Genomic DNA, 25414 nt, shown 5'->3' on the forward strand with positions numbered 1-25414 from the left:
AAAAAACTTTGGAAGTAAAATATGGTGAAAAAAAATCAGACAAACTAAAACTCACTCAACCCAGAATGTGAAGCAGGGTGAATACAGGTCAGTCAATGAGTAGGGAGAACGATAGGGCACACAATAAGTTTCACTCAAGTTTGTACATATTTGTACATCTCAGAACAGGTGCTAAGACAAATTATTTAAAAAAGATATTTTTCGAGGTTTTAAGTGCATCTATTTTAAGAAAAGAAGTGTACATATATATATAAAAAACACCCATCTCGCCCCTGCGGGCGGTTTTATCCTTCAAGCTCGGGTCCTCTACCAGAGGCCTGGGAGCTTGAGGGTCCTGCGCAGTATCTTAGCTGTTCCCAGGACTGTGCTCTTCTGGACAGAGATCTCCGATGTTGTTCCCGGGATCTGCTGGAGCCACTCGCCTATCTTGGGAGTCACCGCACCTAGTGCTCCGATTACCACGGGGACCACCGTTACCTTCACCCTCCACATCCTCTCGAGCTCTTCTCTGAGCCCTTGGTATTTCTCCAGCTTCTCGTGTTCCTTCTTCCTGATATTGCTGTCATTCGGAACCGCTACATCGATCATTACGGCCGTCTTCTTCTGTTTATCTACCACCACTATGTCCGGTTGGTTAGCCACCACCATTTTGTCCGTCTGTATCTGGAAGTCCCACAGGATCTTAGCTCGGTCATTCTCCATCACCCTTGGGGGCGTCTCCCATTTTGACCCCGAGACTTCCAGGTTATACTCGGCACAGATGTTCCTGTACACTATGCCGGCCACTTGGTTATGGCGTTCCATGTATGCCTTGCCTGCTAGCATCTTGCACCCTGCTGTTATGTGCTGGATTGTCTCAGGGGCATCTTTACACAGCCTGCACCTGGGGTCTCGCCTGGTGTGATAGACCCCAGCCTCTATGGATCTTGTACTCAGAGCTTGTTCCTGTGCTGCCATGATTAGTGCCTCTGTGCTGTCTTTCAGTCCAGCTTTGTCCAGCCACTGGTAGGATATATATATATATATATATATATATATATATATATATACATATATATATATATATATATTAGGGGTGAAACAATACATGTATCGGTATTGAACCGTTTGATACAGTGCTTTCAGTTCGGTACGCATATGTATTGAACAATACAAAATTTTGAATTTATTTTATCAACTTTTCTTCTGACGATGCTGTCTGTGATCAGTGGATCTGCGTTCAACTACTCCGCCTAGGCTGCATTGTCGAGCGCAGATCCACTGAGCACCGTACAAGCTAGCGAGACAGAAGTTAAGCTCGTTTCAACATGGCAACTGCCTCAACACTACCCGAAATTGAACCTCCCCCACCCTCATTCAGATCTGGCGTTTGGAACTATTTTGGTTTTCATGTGAAGTATGACCCTAATGGTAAGCGCGTTGTTGGGAAATCAGTTTTACCCCGGTTCTTTTTATTCCTCGGGCCTCCAGAGATGGCACCGGACCCAGTAGTCATTTTTACAAAAACTTTATTCATCTTTATTCATCTTCATTTAAGCATGCACTTCTAGAAGGGAAGACGAGGCCGGTGTCCCTCTGCAACAATCTTCACCTCTTTGTTAGTTACACCCAGCTTTATAGCAGCGACCCCATCATAAATCCCCCACAATGTGCTGCAAACTCTGTGTCTGTGTCTATGTGCACGAGCACGTGAGTGCCTGTGTGTGCGCGTACCCGCGTGTCTATGTGAGTGCACGTGAGTGAGTGTGCATGTGGATGTGTGAGTGTATCAGTTAAAACACTGTGGGTATGTGTCTCTTCCTAGGGGCCATAAATACCATCTCCCCTCCAGACCACATGTGAACCCGCCCCTTGAGGCTGCCTCACACACACCTCATGCTTCTCGCAGTCCCATTCAAACTTTCTGCGAGACACCTTCTCTGCTGATACAGGACAACGCCCTGATCAGCACAAAGAGTGGATATGGAATTTCCACTCAGCATTAACTCCTCTTTGTCTTACTTTCACAGTTCAACTGGGGAGGGTCTCCTAAGATCTACTCCTAAGTTCATGACACAGTCAGGCCTTTATTTATATCCAGGGCAGTGTCAGTGTCTCTACCATAATTCTACATTCTATCTTAACACATTTCTAAACTCTAAAACAAACTACACATTTCTACAGCGTCATGGACAAAAGTAAAACAGTATGCTCAATTACATTGGTGGGAACTAGTGCGTTAGCGCGGTTAGCTTGTTAACGTGTTGATGCCGTCCAGCCCCACGCACGGGGCGATCCGCGGTAACTCGTTAACGGAGATTTGCCGCGTTATGGCGTTAACGTCATTTTAACGAGATTAACGCTGACAGCACTAGTGGGAACACAACGAATATGACTGCACATTTACTCCGACATCATCCTAGTGCAAAGACAAGTGGAAGCAGACAAAAACATGCTACAAACTTTACCCGAGTCATTTAGACAGCCGTTAGCACATGATTCTCCTTATGGGGACCTGATATGTTTAATATGCTGCTGAGAATTTACCCCAGAAGAAGCGTATAGTATAGCTTTTATTTTGGAAAGAGCCATTTCTCTGCAATAAACTCTCTTTTCCAAAGATGAGTGATTTCTCGATCAGATAGATTTATTTTTTTATTATTTTGTTGTTTCAGCAACATTAAATTTAAAATCTGTACTTTTGAGTCAAAATATGTATTTGTAATTTTAATAAATTACAAATTAAAAAAGGGCATGAACATTTTTTTGTATTGAAAAAATATCGAACTGTGACACCAAAGTATCGAACTAAACCGTGAATTTTGTGTATCGTTGCACATGAAGAGTATATTGTTTTGGGCCCATTGTGATATTAATAACCTTCCTGTGATTTGAAGCCTCCAGAGTTTTTAGGAGTGCCATGAATTATTAACAAGCTCCACTGAGGATGATGCAGTCTCATAAAACAATGGTAAAAATGTTTAACACTTCACTTTCTGAATTCTGAAGATGAAAACATACCGAGTGCATTTCAGAGGAAGGTAAAGAGGAATGATTAAGATCTTTTCTCGTTAAGATATTTGCAACTTCTGAGTGAGACATATTTTCATATAGTTTGACTAAATAAAGATATATGCTTATCTGTTTACATTTTTTAAATAACTTTTTTTAATGAATCCTGGATTAAATATGACATATCTAATTCTTGGTGGACATGTGGAAGTGCAGAAATACAGATATCTTTATTTTTTTATTCTGTTCACGGCATATATTCTAATAATTTGCTGTAATACCTCTATCATATACCTCACTGTTATTCACAAAAGCTTGCATGAGCCCATGTACATTTTCATTGCAGCTTTGTTATTAAATTCCCTTTTTTTCAGCACTAATATTTATCCAAGGCTTTTGCTTGATTTCGTATCTGAAAAACAGATCATATCTTATCCAGTCTGTCTCTTTCAAGTTTTTATGTTTTACTCTTTAAGCTGCTCAGAGTTCTTATTGTTGTCAGCCATGGCCTATGACAGATATGTGTCTATATGCAAACCTCTGCAATATCCAACAATAATGAGAAAAATAACTGTCGTTTTTCTACTGGTATTAGCTTGGCTTTTGCCTGCTTGTCAAGTTGCAGTTCCGATCATACTAAATATTAATAACAAACTCTGTAACTTTACCTTGAAAGGCATTTTTTGTAATAATTCACTCATCCAGCTTTACTGTGTGATGTCAAGAGCTCTCTCTGTATATGGTGCATTTGTTTTATTGAATACCGGACTTTTTCCGATGCTGTTCATAATTTTTACATACACTAAGATAATTCTAACTGTTTATCGGAGCTCTGGAGAAGTCAAGAAAAAAGCTGCACAGACCTGTTTACCACACCTGCTTGTTTTAATCAACTATTCCTGTTTGATAACTTATGATATGATTATAGCTAGGATGGAATCAGATTTTTCAAAAACTGCACGTTTTGTAATGACAGTCCAAATAATAACATATAATCCTCTCTTCAATCCAATTATTTATGGACTAAAGTTGAAAGAAATTTCTAAACATCTCCAGAGGTTGTTGTGTCAAAGCAAACTCACCTAGTGTGTCAAAAAAAAATGTTGTAATTCATGTAATTCAAAGATCTGAAATTATGAAACACAGATTTAAGCCTTCTAACACCATTAATTATTACGTTAATATATTAAAAATCTAACTCAACATTTTGTGTTAAATTGTTCATACTGTTATAGTGTAATATGTCATTGTGTTACTTTCACCACTGAATAATAATCTGTTATTGAGTTCATATGTTTGTTGTTTTTTTGCACTATTGAGGTATTCATTTCTATTTTTGTTGCCTATGTATTTATATAGACATATAATTTAGTACTGTGTTTCAGTTTTATTTGTCATGCTGGAGATTCACATAATTCTGTTCAAAGTAAGGGGTTAAAACTGTGCAAAAGTCTAGTTTAATGTTGTTCACGTGTTATTAAAATTACAGATCAATCCTCAAGGAATCGCAATGTAAATATCACTTCCTCATGTTGCTTTAATATGAAAATAGACTTGTGTAATAAATGTGTTATCTTCCTCCAACTACGATCCTAGTTAACCTTTTAACTCAGAACCCACAGACTGAAGCTGTGTCTGGTCTTTTTACTCTCTTAATACTTAATTTGATAAATATAAGAAGAACAAAAACAGAAATCAGTGATTCCTGAGATTAGGGACAAATCAGGTTTTGATTTTCTAAAATATATTTTTTGATTTTTCAAAAACATATTTACAAATAATTGTTACACAAAGTTTTGGCTGTCTCACCATGTTTTGGTACAATCTCCCAGGTGTAACATTTTTTAATAATTTATATATTAACAGCTTCTGTGTTCTACTGTTTATGCACATATGTTTTCAAATGAATTATACCATGTTTAAAAGTAAGCTTGTTTTGGCTTTTTATTATTAGAGTTACAGTCATACATATTTTCAGAAGCTTGTATTTAATCTATAAGAAACAATTATATTTAGCAGCATGCAAATTACACATTTATTGAGAAAATTACGTATTTTAATTGGAAGATCATGAGGTAGGAAAATATATGGTTCTTCAAAAGAGAAAAATAAACAAAACCTCCATATTATGGAGTTGACAAGGTGCTGACGGTGGTGACACAAATCTGAGGGTGGTGACACAGTAGAAAACAAGATATTATTTCTTTCAAAATGACCATTAAACCTTAACAACCTTTGAAATATCACAAGACACATCATAACAATTCTGTTTTTGCACATGTCAAGTTCTACATCTTAATAGTTCACCAGCAAGTAGCTGCCTACTCCTCCTTGATTCCTAAAGTACTCTGTGGTTGTGTGTTTAGACCCTGCTGTACTTTCTCTCCTTTTGTCTCTCTGTGCTTGTTTCCAAAACCTTCTCTTCTGCCTTTTTTCTCTTTCTTTCAGATCACCGATGTTCTTTATTTTTCCCTCTTTCACTCTATTTCTCCATCTTTCCCTTTCCTTTATGAGAAACTCTTTCTTCAACTCAGGCTGGCTGTTAACTTTTTCTCCTTTTTTGATACTCCCTGTTCCTTCTCTTTCATTCCTCTACTGACAGGTTCCCCTTTGCCATTCTAGCCTGAAATGTACCATTTTGTAATTACTATAATTTTTCGGAACCATATGCATTTATACAGATTAAGGATGAATATTCACAACACAATTATGTATTAAGCAACAGAAATGCTATCCGGTCTTTAAGTCTGATGTCATTAGCCGTTTCCAGGTCCAAACTCCGCTGCAGATCCCAAAGTCAAAGGAACTCTGCGGCATCACTGAGAGTTACAAACTGTCTAAATTCTTTCATCTTTAATAAAATGATCAGTGTGGCTGAGTTAGAAGTTAGCTCGCTGGTTTCCACCTACATTCCAACATAAATGAAGACAGAAAACTAAGCAGCAGTGACTTTTGTAGGGTTACTGAAGTTGGGCTATATGTGCTAGGTGATTGCTAGTGACACAGCTATGTCAGCATAACATAAACACAGTGAAGCTGGAGGATGAACACTAGCTTTTTTCTACTTGATAAAAGTTAATGCAAGGGTTTCTGATGGTTAGGCCAACAGTGATCACTGACTTTAGGGGCTTGTTCAGATTAAATAGAACAAGATAAAAAGCATTAAAACATTTTAACAGCACAACAGGCTTAATAAACACAGAGTAGTTTGGGCCCGGAAGCAGGATTCATACATCATCACTTAAAGACCAGCTCTCGGGGCAGAGATAGTTCAGTAGATGCCACATGATCGGAAGGTTGGGCATTCAAATCCAACGAACAGCGGCTATCCTGGATTTGTAGCTGCCCACTGCATCACTGAGTGAATGGGTCAAATGCAGAGGACTAAGCTTTTTCCTACAGGATTAATAATGTATACATAAACAATGAGGTTCAAGATAATGCAAATTTGATAATATTCGACACATCTGTAAAGCAGAAATATCAGTAAAATACACAGGAAGCAATATAACTGAAATATTAATAAAAATAACTTAATATAATTGATGAATAGCACACTTTTGTGGCATTTGTCAACACCATTAGAAAAAGGGTCAACACCGTCAGACAAAAATCCTGATGGTGTTGACAAAATACCCTACTTTCTCTCATAACACGTTTTTCTGACAGAAGCCATCTTGTTTTTCATCATTTGCTTATGGCCTCAACAATCTACCTAAATTAAGCTCTTTTTACAAAAAAAAAATTAAATCTTGCATTACATTGACTTTGGTGTTGACGCATTATGGTTGCGACACAGAGGTTTATCAGAAAGGTATGCAATAAATGAAATAAAAATAAAAAAAATTATCACAGCAGTGACCTCATGGCATGTGTATCAAACAGGAAGTGGTAAAGCGGTCCTCAGAGTGTAAGCTACCCACAATAATTCCTGATTTTTTTGTACTTTTAAAAAAATCTGATGGTGTTGACAAAAACTCTGGACACGATTTTAATTGTCACTTAGTGACGAGAGCCATGATGTTTAACTTTACATTACTTTTAATTTTTTTTCTGTATTTTAATATTATCACACCTGCTTCTGGACAATGGATTTTTAAGGTACTGGTAATCTATTGTACCATTTAACATAAATATATATGTATAAAAAATGCAAAATCATACTTTTGTTGTATAAACATTGCCTTGGTTTGTCTTTTAGGCAGTTGGGTTAACACTTGAATGCATATTTTTAACCACAAAATTGGGTTTTATCTGCCGGACATGTTTTGTGCCTTATCTCAAGAATCACTGAAATACAAGAATTGTATTGTTGAGAATTTACTATCAGAAAAATACATTACAGAAGGGAAGTGTAACCACAAGAGCTTAGAAAATAGAAAAACAAAAAAATTTTAAGGGGCAGAAATACGAAGTAGGGCGGGTAGTGTGAGGTCAAGATAAAATATTATAAAAGCAGCCTGATAAGGACAACTATTAATGATAATATAAAGACAACGAAAAAGTATGTATATAAGCATAAATATAAATATCACTTTGTATTTTATCTCTCTATGTACATTATGTGGAAAAATAATAGTACAATCTCAAGAAAAAAAATGTAAAATGGACACATTTATGAACAGAAACATAGCACACTCTAGCAAAATCAATGCAACATAATGGGTCACACGAAACAGTAAGTAATCTAATAACGTGGTTATGACAGTGTAGCTGGATGTGTAAGTCCAGAAACAGCATGGCAATTCAGATTGAGGACAGGCAGGTGAAGGAGAGTATAGACTTCCTTCCATCATAGTTCAGGGGGGGATAGGTTTTGGAATTTATCCAGACAATAGCAGCTTTATTACAATTATGTGCACCATATAAATCCAGACATTGTGTGCAACAGTGAAGCTGTTAGATATAGAAAAAAGTACTTAAAATCATATTACTAACAATATTGTGACTCTTGAAAACCTTTTTTTCTGTAACACTGTGCAGGCAGGGTTATTTTCTCTTCGCTTACATATGACTAGAGTGCTGCAGGCACTCTAGTCATATGTGGGTGGAGTCAAGGGTTTCCCTCTGCCAGACACACCTGATTTTTATCTTGTTCATCATGCCAGTTTAAGAACCAGCCAGTCAACGCAAGATGGTCTGCCTCTTATAAGTGGTAACACGCCAGTCTTATTCTCTGTGAGTTCCTATATTGTGTTCCTGCTCTTGTGTGTTTTTCCTTGTTTCCATTATTGCGCCTTCCAGCTGAAGATTCTCCTAAAACTGTTTCACAATGCCAACATAAACAGGCTAGTTCTCTCCTGCAAACCACCTGGATCAACCTTTAAGCTGTGTCTGTCTCGGCTCTTCTTTTGAGTCTAATCCAGTTATTCGGCGACACAGCCGTGACATGCAGTAGTGCAAATTAAACAGTTTATGTGACATATGCATGGAAATCTGCATGAGATGAGAAAAATTTTTAATTCAGCCTTATTTTAATATATTTTATGTAGCAGGAATGATACATATTAACATTGCTTAATTTTAATGTAAATGTTACAGTGTACATAGGACTTCTAGTCACAGCTAATTTGTAAAGCTTGTCCCTGGTTAAGTTTTTAAGACAAAGATAGATATCCAGACCTACCTCCTCCTACACTGGTATCCAGCCAAATAAGGACATAATCTGTGTTGTGGGTGTGCTCCAATGTCTTCTCCTGGTAGGGCATACCTGAAACACCATGTAGGAGATTTTCAGCAAACACATAGTTTAAGTTAAAGGAATTCTTAATGTTTCAGAATACTAAGACATTTTGGACAATTTTATGCTATCCAAACAACATCATCTACTTCCAAGATGCATAGAGAAGGACAAACATCTGGTGGCTTGACTCCAGTGACAGTTTAAGCACAATTTTATGGTCCTAACTTTGTGGGAACAATTTGGGGATGACCACTTGCCATTCCAATATGACTGTGCAGGAGTACATAATGCTACTCCATGAAGTAAGTACAATTTATCTATATAGCACTTTTCACAGAAAAAAATCACAAAGTGCTTCACAATAAAGTGAATGAAAATGAAAAAGCATGGAAATACAACAAATAACAACGTAAAACAGTAAAATACAACCTAAAAACAGCAAATTATTTGAAAGCTTATCTATATAAAAATGTCTTTACCTGTTTTTTGAAAGAATCAATGGAGTCTGTACAGCGCAACACCAGTGGAAGAGAATTTCACAACCTTGGTGCCACTGCCTGAAAGGCCCGATCACCACGAGTTTTAAATCGAGTGCGTGGGGCCACCAGCAGTCTCTGACCTGATGACCGAAAGGTTAAAACTAAAAATTTAAAATAAAACCTAAAATTACAGGCAACCAGTGAAGGGAGGCCAAAACTGGAGTGATATGAGATCTTCTGTTGATGCCTGTTAAGAGTCGTCTTGCACAGTCTGAAGACATGGATGAGTGAGTTTGGTGTGGAAGAACTTGTTTGGCCCGCACAGTATCCTGACCTGAACACCTTTGGGATTAATTAGAACAGAAAATGCAAACCAGACCTTCTTGTCCAACATCAGTGTCTGACCTCAACAATGGGCTTCTCCATGAAGGGCAGATAATTCCCATTAACACTTCTAAACCTTGTGGAAAACCTTCCTAGAAGAGCTGATGCTCTAATAGATGCAAATGCTAGGCCAACATCCCTATCAATTAAGAACTGAATGTCACTTGTCGTGGAATTTTGATTAACAAAGTCTGCAGACACGGTTAGCTGTGACCAACACCTTACCACACGCATGGGAGAGCAAACAGACGACTAATAGTCATGTGATCTCTGAGCTCTTAAGGCGTCCCAGCACCCCTTTTAACCTCTCATAACGACAGTACTTCCTCTTTGCTTCCTTCCTCTTGCTTTTGCTAGAGTGGGCTATGCTCCACGGTCTTCCTCCCAGCATGTTTGAAAACAAACAGCTAGTTCTTCCTCTATAGGTCAAAGTGCGGGGTCTTCACCTTTTGACACAAAGACCCGGGGCGCGACCTTTTAATCATCGCCTATTAAGCTTACACACTGTCTTGCACTCCCACACCAATTCTTATGGTGTCACAACTGAGCATGCACATAAGCACTTAAACAGGTAAAATGGGAATAATAGAAATTTTCCATCACACAGTCAAGTTCATATATGTGTGGAGCCAAACATTGATATATTTTACACCATACCCAAACTTTAATGTAAGAAAGTAAAATGTTAAGAAAACATTTGCACTAACAAGGCTTTCAGGTTATGGCCTCTAGGGCTGCATGGAAATGGTCACATGACCGTCCTTGATGTAATGAGATCCACAGAGGAAAGAAGAAGAGATTCATAAGGTCACTCCACTTATTGTAATAATTCACTTTCTCAATCCTGAAACGACAGTGGCTCTCACGGTCTGGTATCTCCCATTTGTATGAAATGCTGATGTCATCTCAGTTGTTCTCCCTGTTGTTGGATTTTTAATTCAATCCCTGAATGATTGAAGTTAGTCAAATGTAACACATAAAAATTGTAATTGTTGTAGAAGATCCATAGAACTTAAACATCAAAAGATTTTCACTGACTCCTTTTTGGCCTAGAGGTGGTATTTTGACTTTTTTAATTAGTTTGCTTTATTTGACATTTAGTTTCATGGGGCGAATGAATGATGAATTTAATGAGACATATATAACTTTTGGTGGGCACATTGAATTGGAAAAATACAAATTTCTGTATTTTGTTATCATGTTTACTGCTTATATTCTAATACTCTGCAGTAATTCAACCATAGTTTGCCTCATCTGGATTAAGAAAAGCCTCCATGAGCCTATGTATGTTTTTATTGCAGCTTTGTTGCTCAACTCTGTTATGTTCAGTACAAATATCTACCCCAAACTTTTGATGGACTTTTTATCCGAGAAACAGATTACAACTCACTCACTATGCAGGTTTCAGGGAATTATTTATTACTCTTTAACTGGTTCAGAGTTCTTCCTCTTGGCATCCATGGCTTATGACAGGTATGTGTCCATATCGAAACCTTTGCAATATCATACTATTATGAGAAAAACAACTGTCAAAATTTTGTTGGTTTTAGCTTGGCTTCTGCCTGCTTGTCAGCTTGTGCCATCAGCTGTATTCAGCAACAACTCACAAATCTGCAATTTCACTTTGAATGGAATTTTTTGTAACAATGCAATTTCCAAGCTTTACTGTGCAACCCCCAAAACATCCTACTTAATATATGGTGTGTTTATACTACTTAACACTGTATTTCTTCCTTTGCTTTTCATACTGTTTACATACACAAAAATATTTATAATATGCTATCAGAGCTGCAGGGAGGTCAGGAGAAAAGCTGCACAGACCTGTTTACCTCACCTGCTCGTTTTGATCAGCTTCTCATGTTTGTGTTCGTATGATATAATTATAGCTCGAGTGGAAATTAATTTATCCCAAACTGCACGTTTCATAATGACTTTACAAGTGGTTTTGTATCATCCCCTCTTTAATCCAATTGTATATGGACTGAAAATGAAAGAAATCTCTCAACACCTCAGGAGGTTGTTTTGTCATTGCATCTTATGTGTCAGAACTGATGTTGGAAGTGCCGTCATTTCATTTGCAATTCAAGTTCAAAGGCCTGACTTCTCTGCAGAGTAGAGATTTATTTATACAGCACATACTGTACATATTAAAGATTAACATTAGCAAATTCTCAAGTTAACTTAGCCATATTAAAATTGTGTATTATAATGTTGTTTGACTTTGGTTACTGACTAATGAAAATTTTATAGATTACTGATTGTATTGTATTGTAATAGTAATATTACTATTTTATTATTACCATAATTAAAAACCATTTAATCTTATATAGTATTTAAGTAGTTTTTTATATCTGTATTACATTCATATAAAGTTCTGTTATTGTGTGTTTGTACTGTTCAAACAAGATGTTTTATGTAACCCTTTTTCCTGTATATGCACATCATATTTCCTTACTCATACTAAGCTGTAATAACCTATGCATATAAAATATATATATATGGGCAAACGCTAAATTAAAATTAAAATTATGGAAGACCTTCAAACATTTCTACAACTGCATATGCTTAGTCACTTTTTAGATCAATTTAAATTGTTAATTTTGTTCTGTTTCAAGTCATTTCAAATTAGAATCATAATAATATAATTGGACAAGTTATACAACATGTTTAACCTCACAAGTTTATGTTTTATTCAATTTTATCATATTTCCCCATGTCTCCCCAGCTCTCCTGAGATTGCGGTGTTGTTGTTTTTGTCTTCCTTCTCTCTCCCTCGCTCTTCTCTGCCGGGGTGGAACACATTGCGGGTTCCCACCTCTGCTCTATGCATCTGCAAATAATCACTCATCTGCTGCTCGTTAGCCTGACTCCAGCCACTACTTAAGACAATGACTCAGTGTTTCTCATTGCTGGATTGTTGTGCGACACTCATCAGTGTAGCCTCTGCGCTTTCCTATATTCTCGTCTCTAGTGTTTTCCAGACAGACGTGTTTTCTTGTGTAGATCTTCCTGGACCCATCCTTGTTTTCATCCCTAGTGTATGTGAGTGTTTTCTGAGTTGCAAGGGTGACTAAAGAGGAGAGTGGCATGTGGCCGAAGAGGAGTGTGTTTTTTCCTCCCCCATCCCTGGATTGCCTGGAGCCCTATAGCACCTGGTGATATTGTAAATAAACTCTTCTTTCTCAACATCAACAGAGTCCTGCGCTTGATTCGACTCATTCACTGGGACAGAACAATCCAGCCACATCATGGCACCAGCAGACTCTGACCCAATTTGCCAGGCTTTTGCAGCTTAAGAGGCATCAACAAATGTTGATGCATATGCGTGGAGAAATTGAGTGCCACACCACTTCCTGCCACACAAAGGTTATTGCCGCCCCAGTAACCATTCACCAGTGAGCTGGACAAATGTTCGTGTTTTGGTACTTCATGGATGATGGAGCCAAAATTACCAACTTTTTGCAGCTGCTGAACGATCAAGAGCTGAAGTGGGCTCAAGCAGCGTTAAAAGCAAACCTGATCATAACCTATCTTGAGTTTCTGATGAAAGTTCCAGCTCTGCGGCTACTGCGCATCGCTGTTAAACCTCAAACAAGGTAAGTAGAGCATGGCTGATTGCTCCATAGATTTTTGGATTCTGGCAGAAAAAACTGCAAGAGGACAACAAAACTCTAACGGCTAGCATGCAATGCTTCACTTGGGGATGACTTCCGGCAGAAGTTCCGCTGAACAGTGCCTATATTGTGGCCACAGAGGCCATTACATTGTTGTCAGCCCGGCTTGGCCAAAAAGAACACAACCGCCAATAGCATAGGGCTGGTGGGCGGCCTGTCTACTAAAAATTCTCCTCCCCATCTCATTATGCTGGCTAAAATCCCCAATCAGGCTATAACTCACTCACTCTCAGGTCTCTTTGATTGACCACAGAGCAGAACTTTTAGAGCAGAGCTTCTCTTGCCCGTGGATTACACATTTCCATTGACGCCCTGCCTCACATGCTCTGTGTCTCCCTGATATAACTCATATTACAGAACCAGTCCACCAAGTTATTAGTTTCTTTGTTTTCAAAGCGCACCTCACTCCTCTCGTTTTGGGTTACAACAGCATAATCTCTGTATTAAGTAGAAGAAAGAATGTGTGTCAGGGTGGGGAGAGGAATGTCACATGAAATGCCTTAAGTCTGCCACTCTGTTGTTAACTCCCAGAACCAAGTCTCACTCCCTGAAAAGCCTGATCTGTTACATGGTAGCTGCAGTCTACCATGACATGAGGTATTTAGAAAAGGTAGAGTGCTGTCGCTACCTCCGAACAGACGTTATGACTGCACAATAGACCTCCTCTATGGGGCGCTGCTTCCATCCAGCAGATCATGCAGTTTGTCGCAATCCGAAAGGGAGGCCATGGAAAAATATATAATGGGCTGCTGGTGTCATTCGGCCATTCCTCCTCTCCAGTTTCTAGATCTTGGTGGTCCGTGAAGCACAGCGATTGGAAGCAGATCTCGGACTGTGCTGCTTAACACCTCTTTGTTCCCACTTCCATTCGTTCCCAGGAGGTGGATTGGGCGCACACTGCCAAGTTTATCTGTCACCCTGGCGTCCATTACACCAAAACTTTCCTCCAAAGTTTCTTCTGGTGGCCCACTCTGTCCATGGACACCGGGGAGTATGTGACCACCTGCTCCACCTACGCCTAAAACAAACCAGTGAATAAGTCACCTTCTGGTCTGCTCCAACATTTATCAACCCCTGGCACCCTCGACTTCATTACTGTACTTCCTCCGTTGGCAGGTAACGCAGTCATACTAACAATCATAGATTGTTTCTTAAAAGCTGCCCACTTTTTAGCCTTATCCAAACTCCCCACAGATCTGGAGATGGCTCAACCACTCACCACACGCAGTTTTCACCCACAGAGCAATGGACAAACTGAGCACGCCAACCAAGAACTAGAGGCCACTCTCAGCCTCCAATCAGGTCATCTGGAGTGAGCAACTACCTTGGATAGAGTACGATCATAACATTCTCACCTCCTCTCACGCAAGTGCCGTCGAGTATAGAGGTCAACACGAGCAGCGCTCCTGCATACTTAGGAACAGAATAAATGTCTGGCTGATCCACACAGAATCCCTCCTCCTGGCTACTTGGAGGGATAAAAGGTATGCCTGTCCACACAATTTGTTTCCCTTCGGGCTGAATGTAAAAAACTCACTGACAGCTTCATCAGGGTTAAATGGTGAGAGAAGAAGGCGCAGGGTTGCAGCTTACCTTGAGGACCAGAGCATTGTGGGAGGACTGCCCCCAGCCCCGAATAACATGCAACTACCTCCAAAATAAACTGCAACTTGGTATTTGGATAGACAAGGATTGTCACCAAAGTAAATATTGCTTCAAGCTTGGAAAATGTGGCTTCAGGTTCTGAAGATCAGAGGAAGGGAGTTTTTGTGGAGATGACTTGTTTAAGGGGTGCTGCTATCTGGCTGCGGTTTCAGATGAACCCAAGAAAGTGGTGGGAGGTGGGGGTTGGCCGGTCCACCACTATCTTAATCTTTACCTCGTCAGTCTCCACTTGCCCCTCTGTGAGAATGTAACCTAAGAAGGTAACAGATGATGAGTGAAATCACATTTTTCTGCTTTGACATAAAGGCGGTGTATCCGGTGTTCCTTGGAAAATATCAAAATGTCATGTAGATGAACAAAAACAAAAAGATTTTTAAAAATCTCTTAGAACTTCAAAAAGTGTACTAAAGCCTGAAATACAGCAGGTGCATTAGTGCGTCCAAAATGCATGAACAAGTATTCAAAATGACCTGACGGAGTATTGGAGGCTGTTTTCCACGTGTCTCCCTCCACAATGGGGACCAAATGATAAGCATTATGGAAGTCAAGTTTAGTGAAGATAGTGGCCCCCTGGCGTGGTTCAAAGACAGAATTGATGAGTGGCAAAGGATATTTATTTTTTATTGTAATGTCATTCAGCCGTAAAGAAAAAACCTTGCATATACCAGCAAAGATGATGGGCAAATGATGCCTGCCACCAGCGACACACGGATGTATTTTTCCATAGCCTGCCTCTAGGGCAGTGAATGGTTGTACAGCAGCGGGGCCCGGGGAAGGATGCATCTATGGCACAGTCATATGGGCTATGCAGCAGTAATGACATGGCCTTATCCTTGCTAAAGATTTCATGGAGATCATGGTAATTTAGGGGTACAGTGGTGAGATCTGGAGGTTGATTGGCCTCTGAGTGTGAGTTGCTTGAACCTGTGGGTAACACAGACTGAAGACAGATAGCCAAATAAAACCACAGCTCTTGACTTTATTGTGGGTACAGTTAATATGGGAGTTATGGATTCCTGTTAAGTGTCCAGATGTCCAGATAGAGGAGGATCCAAGGGAGGAGCTCCTTCGACAAGCGTTTCCAGAAGAAGCAGGGTGGCCAGGTGAGCGATTCAGGAAATCACGAGCTTTGAGAGGAAGCAAGCAGGTGAGTTGTTTAGCTGCTGCAGACGTTGCAGGGATGGTCAGATGGACAGTGATCCAAGAAGCCTGGCCTTAAGTGCGGGGCCACTGATTGCTGCTGATGCCGGCAGCTGTGACTGGGCCGGCTCTGCCAGCAGACACCAAACAACATGGGTGAGGCCAGGTGCAGGAGCTGAAAAAAAACACCAAACAGGGAGACACTACCCCAGACCATGACACCAAATCTGGAAGCCATAAAGTGCCAAAAACCGCCTCACTTCATTTTCATCTAGTGCAGGGGTCTGCAACCTTTAACACCCAAAGAGCCACTTGGACCCAGTTTCCACGCAAAAGAAAACACTGGGAGCCGCAAATACTTTTTGAAATCTGAAATGAAGATAACACTGTATATATTGTTTTTTGTGCTTTGTGTGAACAACTAAAGTAAGTAAGTAAAGTTTATTTATTAAACGCTTTTCACAGACAGGCAGTCACAAAGCGCTGTACACAAATATTAAAATAAACAATACAATCAATAGACATTATACACAATGTAAAAGATCAAATGTAAAGAATGTAAAGAATATAAAATGCGTAGATCAACAGAAGGCTTGTTTGAACAGAAAGGTTTTTAACTGCTTTTTAAAAGAATCCACAGAGCAACTAAGGTGTGCTGCTTATGTAATCCATGAAGTGCTACAGAGAAAATTACATTTTATTTATGTAATCAACACATTTTGAACTCTTAAAGAAATATAACAAAAGGAAAGACACCCAGCTGAACTAAAATGATCCATGTAGCAAACAAAACTGTTCTCAGCCGCCACCCTTATATCGCCTTTGGGCTTTTGGAGCCTTGACCTGACTTTTAAAAAGTAACTGGAAAAAAAGCACTATGCTGCTAAAAAAAAATAAAAAATAGATATTTGCAAAATTCTGCCTAAATATCTATTTTACCTGGTTAATGCGTGCGGCGGGGCGTGGTCTGCAGTGCCGCTGCATGGGAGTCGGACGCACCTAAGCGACACCCGCAATCGCGCCTTGCCGCCTTAAAGTCTGTGTTCTCTCTGCTGTTGTGTTGTCGGGCTGTGAGCTGAAAAGCTACAGCCGGCTGTATGCGTACAGCAACCGTGTGTGAAAAGTGCTCAATAAAGAGATGCTGAAAAGCATGTTCATGGAAACATCGTCGGGTCTGCCGTGATGTGTTTACAATGAGACTTCTGGTCCCAAACCTCTGCGCACAGCGTCCGCAAATCGGGGCTTTCATCTTCATGCAGGACTGTAAGCTGTCATCTGTGAGGCGTGAGCGGTGTTTGTTTTTAAAATAGTTCACGGTGGAGAACAGCTGCTGACATAATGTGGATCTGAAGATCCATAATTGGCCTACCTGGTGTCGAAAGTCTCGATAAATGCACGGCGTTTCTGCGGGTACACCGGCTTCCGCGAGTGTGACGCTTATTGTGAGCGATGAAAAAAAATAATAAGATATCATTTTATTTTTATATTTCAAAATCACAATAATCTTCCAATTTAGAACTACAAGTTAAAAAAAAGAAAGAACTAAACACAAATAAAATACACTTCAGCTAAATACTTCTTCTATTTTCCCAAACCACCTTGAGCCGCAAAATAAGGACTAAAGAGCCGCATGCGGCTCCGGAGCCGCGGGTTGCCGACCCCTGATCTAGTGGCACACAGGATGTGATTGCAGTTGTTTTCTCCATTTGAGAGCAACATCACCAGCCCCCAAAGCACAATGACTAACTTCACATAAAATTTACAATTATAGCAATATATATGGGATGCTGGCAAGACAGTTAATGTTAGAATAAATACATTTAGTTAGATTCAAAAGAAAGGGAAAGCTGTAATTCTGTAGCTGTAATGTATGGGCTTGTTGCCAATCATGGTGTTATATTGCAAAGGTGGAATTTTAAGGTAACACTTATTCACAAAGCATCTTTCTGAAGACAGAAGCTTAGTGATTAACGAGAGGAGAGGACTTGCAATACAAAGTGATTAAATATTATGACTAAAGTAATTAACCACATTTAATATTACTGCCTTAGTCATGACTGAATTTTTTAAAAGGATAAGTACTTATATTCATTATATAAATTGCACCATATTAAAACTTTAATTCGAGGAAAAAAAAGTTTGAGATATTTGCACAAACACTAACAAGACGTACAAGTCATGAAATCTAGAGCTGGATGACAGTGGTCACATGTCTCAGTTGCCGTAATGAGATCCACAGAGAAAAAAAAGATACATAAGGTCCTTTCACTGCTGAGACAATATCAGTCTGGTATCTCGCATTTGTATGAAATCCTGATCTCATCTCAGTTTTTCTCCCCGTTGTACATTCTGGTTGTTGTTATCAATGTTGCTGGATTTTTATTTCTGTTGTTGAAGGATGAGTTAAAATGTGAAGCTTGATGGTTAAATAAAAGTACAGAAAAATTTGCAGAGGGTAACCAAGTGTCATAAAAGTCCCTGGCTGAATTGTGGTATAAAGTAAAGTTTGGTGCAAAGCTCACATTTAGAAATCTTTAATTAGTGTCATTAATTTAATTTTAGTTTCATGGAGCAAATGCATGATGAATTTAATGAGACGTATATAACTTTTGGTGGGCATATAGAATTGGAAAAATACAAATTTCTGTATTTTGTTATCATGTTTACTGCTTATATTCTAATACTCTGCAGTAATTCAACCATAGTTTGCCTCATCTGGATTAAGAAAAGCCTCCATGAGCCTATGTATGTTTTTATTGCAGCTTTGTTGCTCAACTCTGTTGTGTTCAGTACAAATATCTACCCCAAGCTTTTGATGGACTTTTTATCCGAGAAGCAGATTACAACTCATTTACTTTGTAGCTTTCAGGGAATTATTTATTACTCTTTAACTGGTTCAGAGTTCTTCCTCTTGGCATCCATGGCTTATGACAGGTATGTGTCCATATCGAAACCTTTGCAATATCATACTATTATGAGAAAAGCAACTGTCAAAATTTTGTTGGTTTTAGCTTGGCTTCTGCCTGCTTGTCAGCTTGTGCCATCAGGTGTATTCAGCAACAACTCACAAATCTGCAATTTCACTTTGAATGGAATTTTTTGTAACAATGCAATTTTCAAGCTTTACTGTGCAACCCCCAAAACATCCTACTTAATATATGGTGTGTTTATTCTACTTAACACTGTATTTCTTCCTTTGCTTTTCATACTGTTTACATACACAAAAATATTTATAATATGCTATCGAAGCTGCAGGGAGGTCAGGAGAAAAGCTGCACAGACCTGTTTACCTCACCTGCTCGTTTTGATCAGCTTCTCATGTTTGTGTTCGTATGATATAATTATAGCTCGAGTGGAAATTAATTTATCCCAAACTGCACGTTTCATAATGACTTTACAAGTGGTTTTGTATCATCCCCTCTTTAATCCAGTTGTATATGGACTGAAAATGAAAGAAATCTCTCAACACCTCAAGAGGATTGTTTTGTCATTGCATCTTATGTGTCAGAACTGATGTTGGAAGTGCCGTCATTTCATTTGCAATTCAAGTTCAAAGGCCTGACTTCTCTGCAGAGTAGAGATTTATTTATACAGCACATACTGTACATATTAAAGATTAACATTAGCAAATTCTCAAGTTAAGTAATCTATTAAATAATGAAATTTAATAGTGTATTGCAACCTTCACCATATATATGTGTGTGTCTGTGCGTGTGTGTGTGTGTGTGTGTGTGTGTGTGTGTTGTGTGTGTGTGTGTGTGTGTGTGTGTGTGTGTGTGTGTGTGTGTGTTTGTGTGTGTGTGTATGTGTGTAGAGGTACTTTTCAGGTATTTTTGTGTATTTGTGTTAAATTCATATACATTTCTGTTATTTCTGTATATTGTACACTGTAGAAATGGAAATGGAGTATCTTATATATAGCACTTTTTACGCACATGTTGTTCATATTCCTTTATTCACCTATATCATATATATATTTATTACACTTGCAAAAATTACAATAAAATTTTTTCATCATTAACTGCGTAAGCCTACCTATCATCTGGATGTAGTGTTTTCAATGGGAGAAACATTTTGTTACCCATCCAGGTGACTTCTTCAGTCAAGAATAGGTCACCAACCCATCAACAGATCTCTTTTTCTGGGACCTTGTCAAAGCTATCACACCCCCACTGCTTTACAGATACAATATTATCTGTATGGCTGTCTTACAGGCCTCATCAGTCAATATCGAGGCTTGTTTGTAACATATAAAATCTATTGTGTACCATGTTTGAACAGGATACTTTTTACCCCAAAAGTCCAGTGTGATTACTGCATTCCATACTCAAGCATGGTAAATGGAATCTATTCAGATTTATATAGCGCTTTTCTAGGTAACCATGCAGAACTTTACATTTAAACTACTTTGTTTACCTCACCTCCATGACTACCTTAGAATCCCAAAAAGACACATACAGGCACAGAAAGAACATGCGTGCACTCTACACAAAACAAAGAAATATCTTGCTATGAAGCAAAAGTGCTAACCAACCAGTGCACCACCAAGCAACCCATTAAGAATACGGTGCCCTGCATATTTGAAAAGCTGAGCTTTACAGCAATTCCACTGAACTCAGAATAGTATACTTCTGATGTGACTATGCCGACTATCAGAATCAGAATACTTTATTGATCCCTAGGGGAAATTATGTTGGTTACAGTGCTCCAGTTCAAACAGTAACAAAAACAGACAATACAAGAAGTATGAAATAGCACAATATATACAATATATACATACATATAAGTTACTTACTAATAAATATCTGAATAAGAAAGAAGAGCATGTGCAAAAAGCGTGTAGCTATTGGAGTATACAGTATTTTAGGATGAGTTGTACAGGGAGATGGCCACAGGCAGGAATGATTTCCTGTGTCGTTCAGAGGTGCTTTTTGGTAATCTCAGACTATGATCAAGCTTAAATTTAATAGCATCTTCAATGAGAGCTTCCTTTGTGCAGCGCAACTGAAAGTCACAGGCTTAAATAATCAACCTATAAAATAGACAATTAACTCATTCATTACTAAAGCCACTGAAAATAATGTCCAGAGTTCATAAAATCAGACTTTTTTTCTGCTTTCAACAGTGCACTCTTGAAAAACTAAGTGTTAGATTGTAATGAGGTACGAAAGATTGAAATCAAGGCAGCAAACTGTGATAACAAAACTTACAGCAGTTCTATGTTGCTGGTAATCTTTCTTGAAGTGAAGTAGCCTATATCTTTAATTTTGTGAATTATATCAGTTTTTTATGAGATCTGAAAATAGATGAATAGAGAATAGATGTTCTCCTGGTTTAATAAATAACTCTTTCCACAACATTAGCGTGTAATAGACACTCCAGTCCACCGTGTCCATTTCCCGCTTTGGATAAACAAAGCGTGAAATGGGCACGCATGCAGAAGTTGAGGGTGAGATAATATATACATAATTAAAGCCATAAAGTCACTACTCAAAAATTAAGGTATAAAATACACTCCAGGGTCCTTCTATGGCAGAAACAATTAAGCAAGATGGCTCATATGTATTTACATGTAAATAATAATGATGTATACTCTATTGATCCCCGCGGGGAAATTACTTATTTTTCTCTGCATTTGACCCATTCACTCAGTGAAGCAGTGGGCAGCCACTAAGCACACGCCCAGGGAGCAGTGTGTAGGGACAGTACCTTGCTCAGGGGTACCTCAGTGTAGCCGTTCAGTGGATTTGAACCCCCGACCTTCCAATCATGGGGCGACACCTCTACCTACTGAGCTATCCCTGCCCCCCTTTTTTCAACTTATTACATTACAGCTACACACCAAGACTGCTGTCTGCTACATCCTGCAGTCACAAAGGATCTCCATGAAGTCATTATGCACAGTTTGTTGGCTGTGCACAGTAGCGGTTTTTGATAGGGGCGACATGGGCGGTTGCCCAGGGTGGCATCTTGGTGGGGGCGACATCACGAGCATCGGCAAAAAAAAGTTGCTCACACCCATGCTGCCCCGACATCATGCCAATGCATTTCGGAGATTGCATGAACACCGATCGTTTTTTTATCGCCCATTTGCTGGGACTAAGGGCGCCCTCCGTTTGCGAGGTGCTGCTGTTTGTGGCACAAGGAGGAGAGGGCGGGGCGGCGGGGGATTCTCTGGCTGGCTGGAGTGGCATCTAATAACCAACTTGCAAAATAAAACAAAATAAAAACAAACTAACAAACACGAAAACACCAGACATTATGATACAGACTTATAATTTGCACCGATGTTTTTTTTAATTCTATACGCGAAAAATGAGCGCAAGAGCCCTCGATGTGCCTGCTTGCTGCTGTGCTGAAGTCAAAGTAAACTTTATTGTCATCTCCGCTATATACAGTCCAGTATATAGAGAGACGAGACGACGAGACTCCAGTTACAGCAGTGCAAGTAAACAAACAATAAATATAAGAAGAATAAGGGGGAGGGAGTGTTCGCCCAGGGCAGCCAAACAGGCTAGGACCGCCACTGGCTGTGCAGCTGATGGTACTATTTCAGTTATAACCAAAATATTCATGGGATGGTTTTTTTTTAAATGTAACATATATGGCAACATATCAAAAATTGAATAGGAGCAAGAAAAATTTCAAGACAACATTTGCACAAACACTAATAAAGCCTACAGGTCAGGGCCTCTAGGGCTCGGAGGAGGTGGTCACATGGCAGTCACTCTCTTGACGTAATGAGATCACCAGAGAGAGAAAAGAAATGATTCATAAGGTCCTTCCACTAATTCTAAAATTTCACTGTCATGTTTTCACATATCAAGATGACTGTGGATCATTCTTGCTTGGCGTCTTGCGTTTGTATGAAATTCTGATCTCATCTTGTCTTTCTGCCTGTAATATAGTCTGACTGATGTACTAATGTTGAACATTTGGTTTTATTAGTGAATGAGGAATTAAAATTAACAAATATAACACTTGATGGTTATGCAAAAGGGTAAACAAGTGGTACAAATTTTCTCTCACTGTATTGTGTTTTTTCCTTACATTTAGATTTCAGTCTGCTTAATACAAAATTTAGTTTCATGGCAATTGATAATGAATTTAATGAGACATATATAACTTTTGGTGGGCATATAGAATTGGAAAAATACAAATTTCTGTATTTTGTTATCATGTTTACTGCTTATATTCTAATACTCTGCAGTAATTCAACCATAGTTTGCCTCATCTGGATTAAGAAAAGCCTCCATGAGCCTATGTATGTTTTTATTGCAGCTTTGTTGCTTAACTCTGTTATGTTCAGTACAAATATCTACCCCAAACTTTTGATGGACTTTTTATCTGAGAAGCAGATTACAACTCATTCACAGTGCAGTTTTCAAGGATTTATTTATTACTCTTTAACTGGTTCAGAGTTCTTCCTCTTGGCATCCATGGCTTATGACAGGTATGTGTCCATATCTAAACCTTTGCAATATCATACTATTATGAGAAAAACAACTGTCAAAATTTTGTTGGTTTTAACTTGGCTTCTGCCTGCTTGTCAGCTTGTGCCATCAGCTGTAATTATAAATACTTCACAAATCTGCCGTTTTACTTTGAATGGAATTTTTTGTAACAATGCAATTTCCAAGCTTTACTGTGCAACCCCGAGAATATCATATTTAATATATGGTGTGTTTATACTAATTAACACTGTATTTCTTCCTTTGCTTTTCATACTGTTTACATACACAAAAATATTTATAATATGCTATCGAAGCTGCAGGGAGGTCAGGAGAAAAGCTGCACAGACCTGTTTACCTCACCTGCTCGTTTTGATCAGCTTCTCATGTTTGTGTTCGTATGATATAATTATAACTCGACTTGAAATTAGTTTATCCCAAACTGCACGTTTCATAATGACTTTACAAGTGGTTTTGTATCATCCCCTCTTTAATCCAGTTGTATATGGACTGAAAATGAAAGAAATCTCTCAACACCTCAGGAGGTTGTTTTGTCAGAGCAAATTTAAATTATCTGTCAGAGCTGATGCTAGAAGTGCAATAATTTCCTTTGTAATCTAAATTTAAAGACCTGACTTCTCTTCAGTGCAGTTGTGTGTTTTTACAGGTGATATACATTACACCTGTTGTTGTTTTTATTGTTATCATTATTGTTTATGTAAATATTACACTATAATATTATACTGTAAAGTACTGATGTACCTGTATTAATTTGCATGCATTTATATACGTCGGTATTATTTTATATACTTGTGTGTCTACTATATACTGTACAAATAGAGGATGATAGTTAGTATATCAATAGAATATAATACTTAAACTCATTAACCTACTTATCCTGCTTGCTGAACACAATATGCATTACAATGATGCAATAGCTTTGCCCTTTTCACCAGAACTGCATATTCCCAGCAGCTGTGATCATATTTAGTTTCTGATTTTGTTCTGTTTCAGTAGTTTTCTAGATACACTGATGGTATCTAAGATATGATATGATATATGATTATAATATACTATAAACAGACACTATCTCTGTTTAATGTCATGATTTATTGCTTTAATTTTTTATGCACCCTTTGTATTCCTTCGTACCATCAAATGTTTTGGCAATGACCATTTTTAATGTCTGTCACCATACAATATCATTGAAGACTGAAAGTATCATAAAGTGACGTTGTTGCAAAATGAACATATACCATTTCCTACACTTCATAAATAATTAATAAATCTGTGACCTCAAAAATAGTTCAGAGGTATTTGAGGTCACCTAATGAATAGAAAAGATTTCTTTCTTTGTGTTAAAGTTAAATCAATAAGCCCGACATGCTTTGAAAGCTTTTAGAACTTTATTGTTGCCTGTATAATTATAATTTAAACTAACTGATATTTTCAGTATTCATATTTTCAATGTACACAGGAGTTGAAGTGAGCATGATCCAGATCAACATCCTGGTATCATAATAAGCAATTGAATATCATTGGTTCATCCAAAATATTGTTTTAGCCCTGTCTGTTTTAGCCTTGCGTTGTTTCCAGCTAACAGTATGGAGTTTAGTATTTCCTCGGTAATACGAATATTACGATATTGAAAGAACTGCTTACACCTTCAACACATCCTTTGTTCCTTCTCATTCCTCTGATGTGTTCACAGTGCTAAACACACAAATAGTTCTGCACATAACAGGTCTGATAACTAAATATAGATGCTGTATTTCCCAAAGAGAAAAAAAATGTAATTTGCCATAACATCACAAAAAACAAAAGAAAGCTGGGACAAGAGAGGAAGATGATAGATTATTGTCAAAGGAATCAGATATGTGATCTGTTGCTGAAGTTGTGTTTTTTTCATATTGTGAAAGACCTGATAAATAGCTTAAATAATTAGCT

The 25414-nt window shown here is 38.4% G+C and overlaps 2 protein-coding genes across 2 annotated transcripts; both read left to right on the plus strand.

Annotated features, from left to right (window-relative positions):
- The first annotated feature begins 2976 nt into the window (after positions 1-2976).
- LOC100696282 (olfactory receptor 2AT4-like) lies at positions 2977-4077 on the plus strand. Its single transcript, XM_003449534.2, has one exon. It carries the CDS (start codon positions 3151-3153, stop codon positions 4075-4077), a length of 927 nt encoding a protein of 308 aa, XP_003449582.1. The 5' UTR covers positions 2977-3150.
- An 18748-nt stretch (positions 4078-22825) lies between these two features.
- Positions 22826-24435, plus strand: LOC100708004 (olfactory receptor 11A1-like). Its single transcript, XM_003449494.3, has one exon. The coding sequence runs from the start codon at positions 23105-23107 to the stop codon at positions 24086-24088; it is 984 nt and encodes a 327-aa protein (XP_003449542.2). The 5' UTR covers positions 22826-23104; the 3' UTR covers positions 24089-24435.
- The last annotated feature ends 979 nt before the right edge of the window (positions 24436-25414 follow it).

This window comes from Oreochromis niloticus, linkage group LG16 (genome assembly GCF_001858045.2).
Source record: "Oreochromis niloticus isolate F11D_XX linkage group LG16, O_niloticus_UMD_NMBU, whole genome shotgun sequence".
NCBI classification, from domain to species: domain Eukaryota; kingdom Metazoa; phylum Chordata; class Actinopteri; order Cichliformes; family Cichlidae; genus Oreochromis; species Oreochromis niloticus.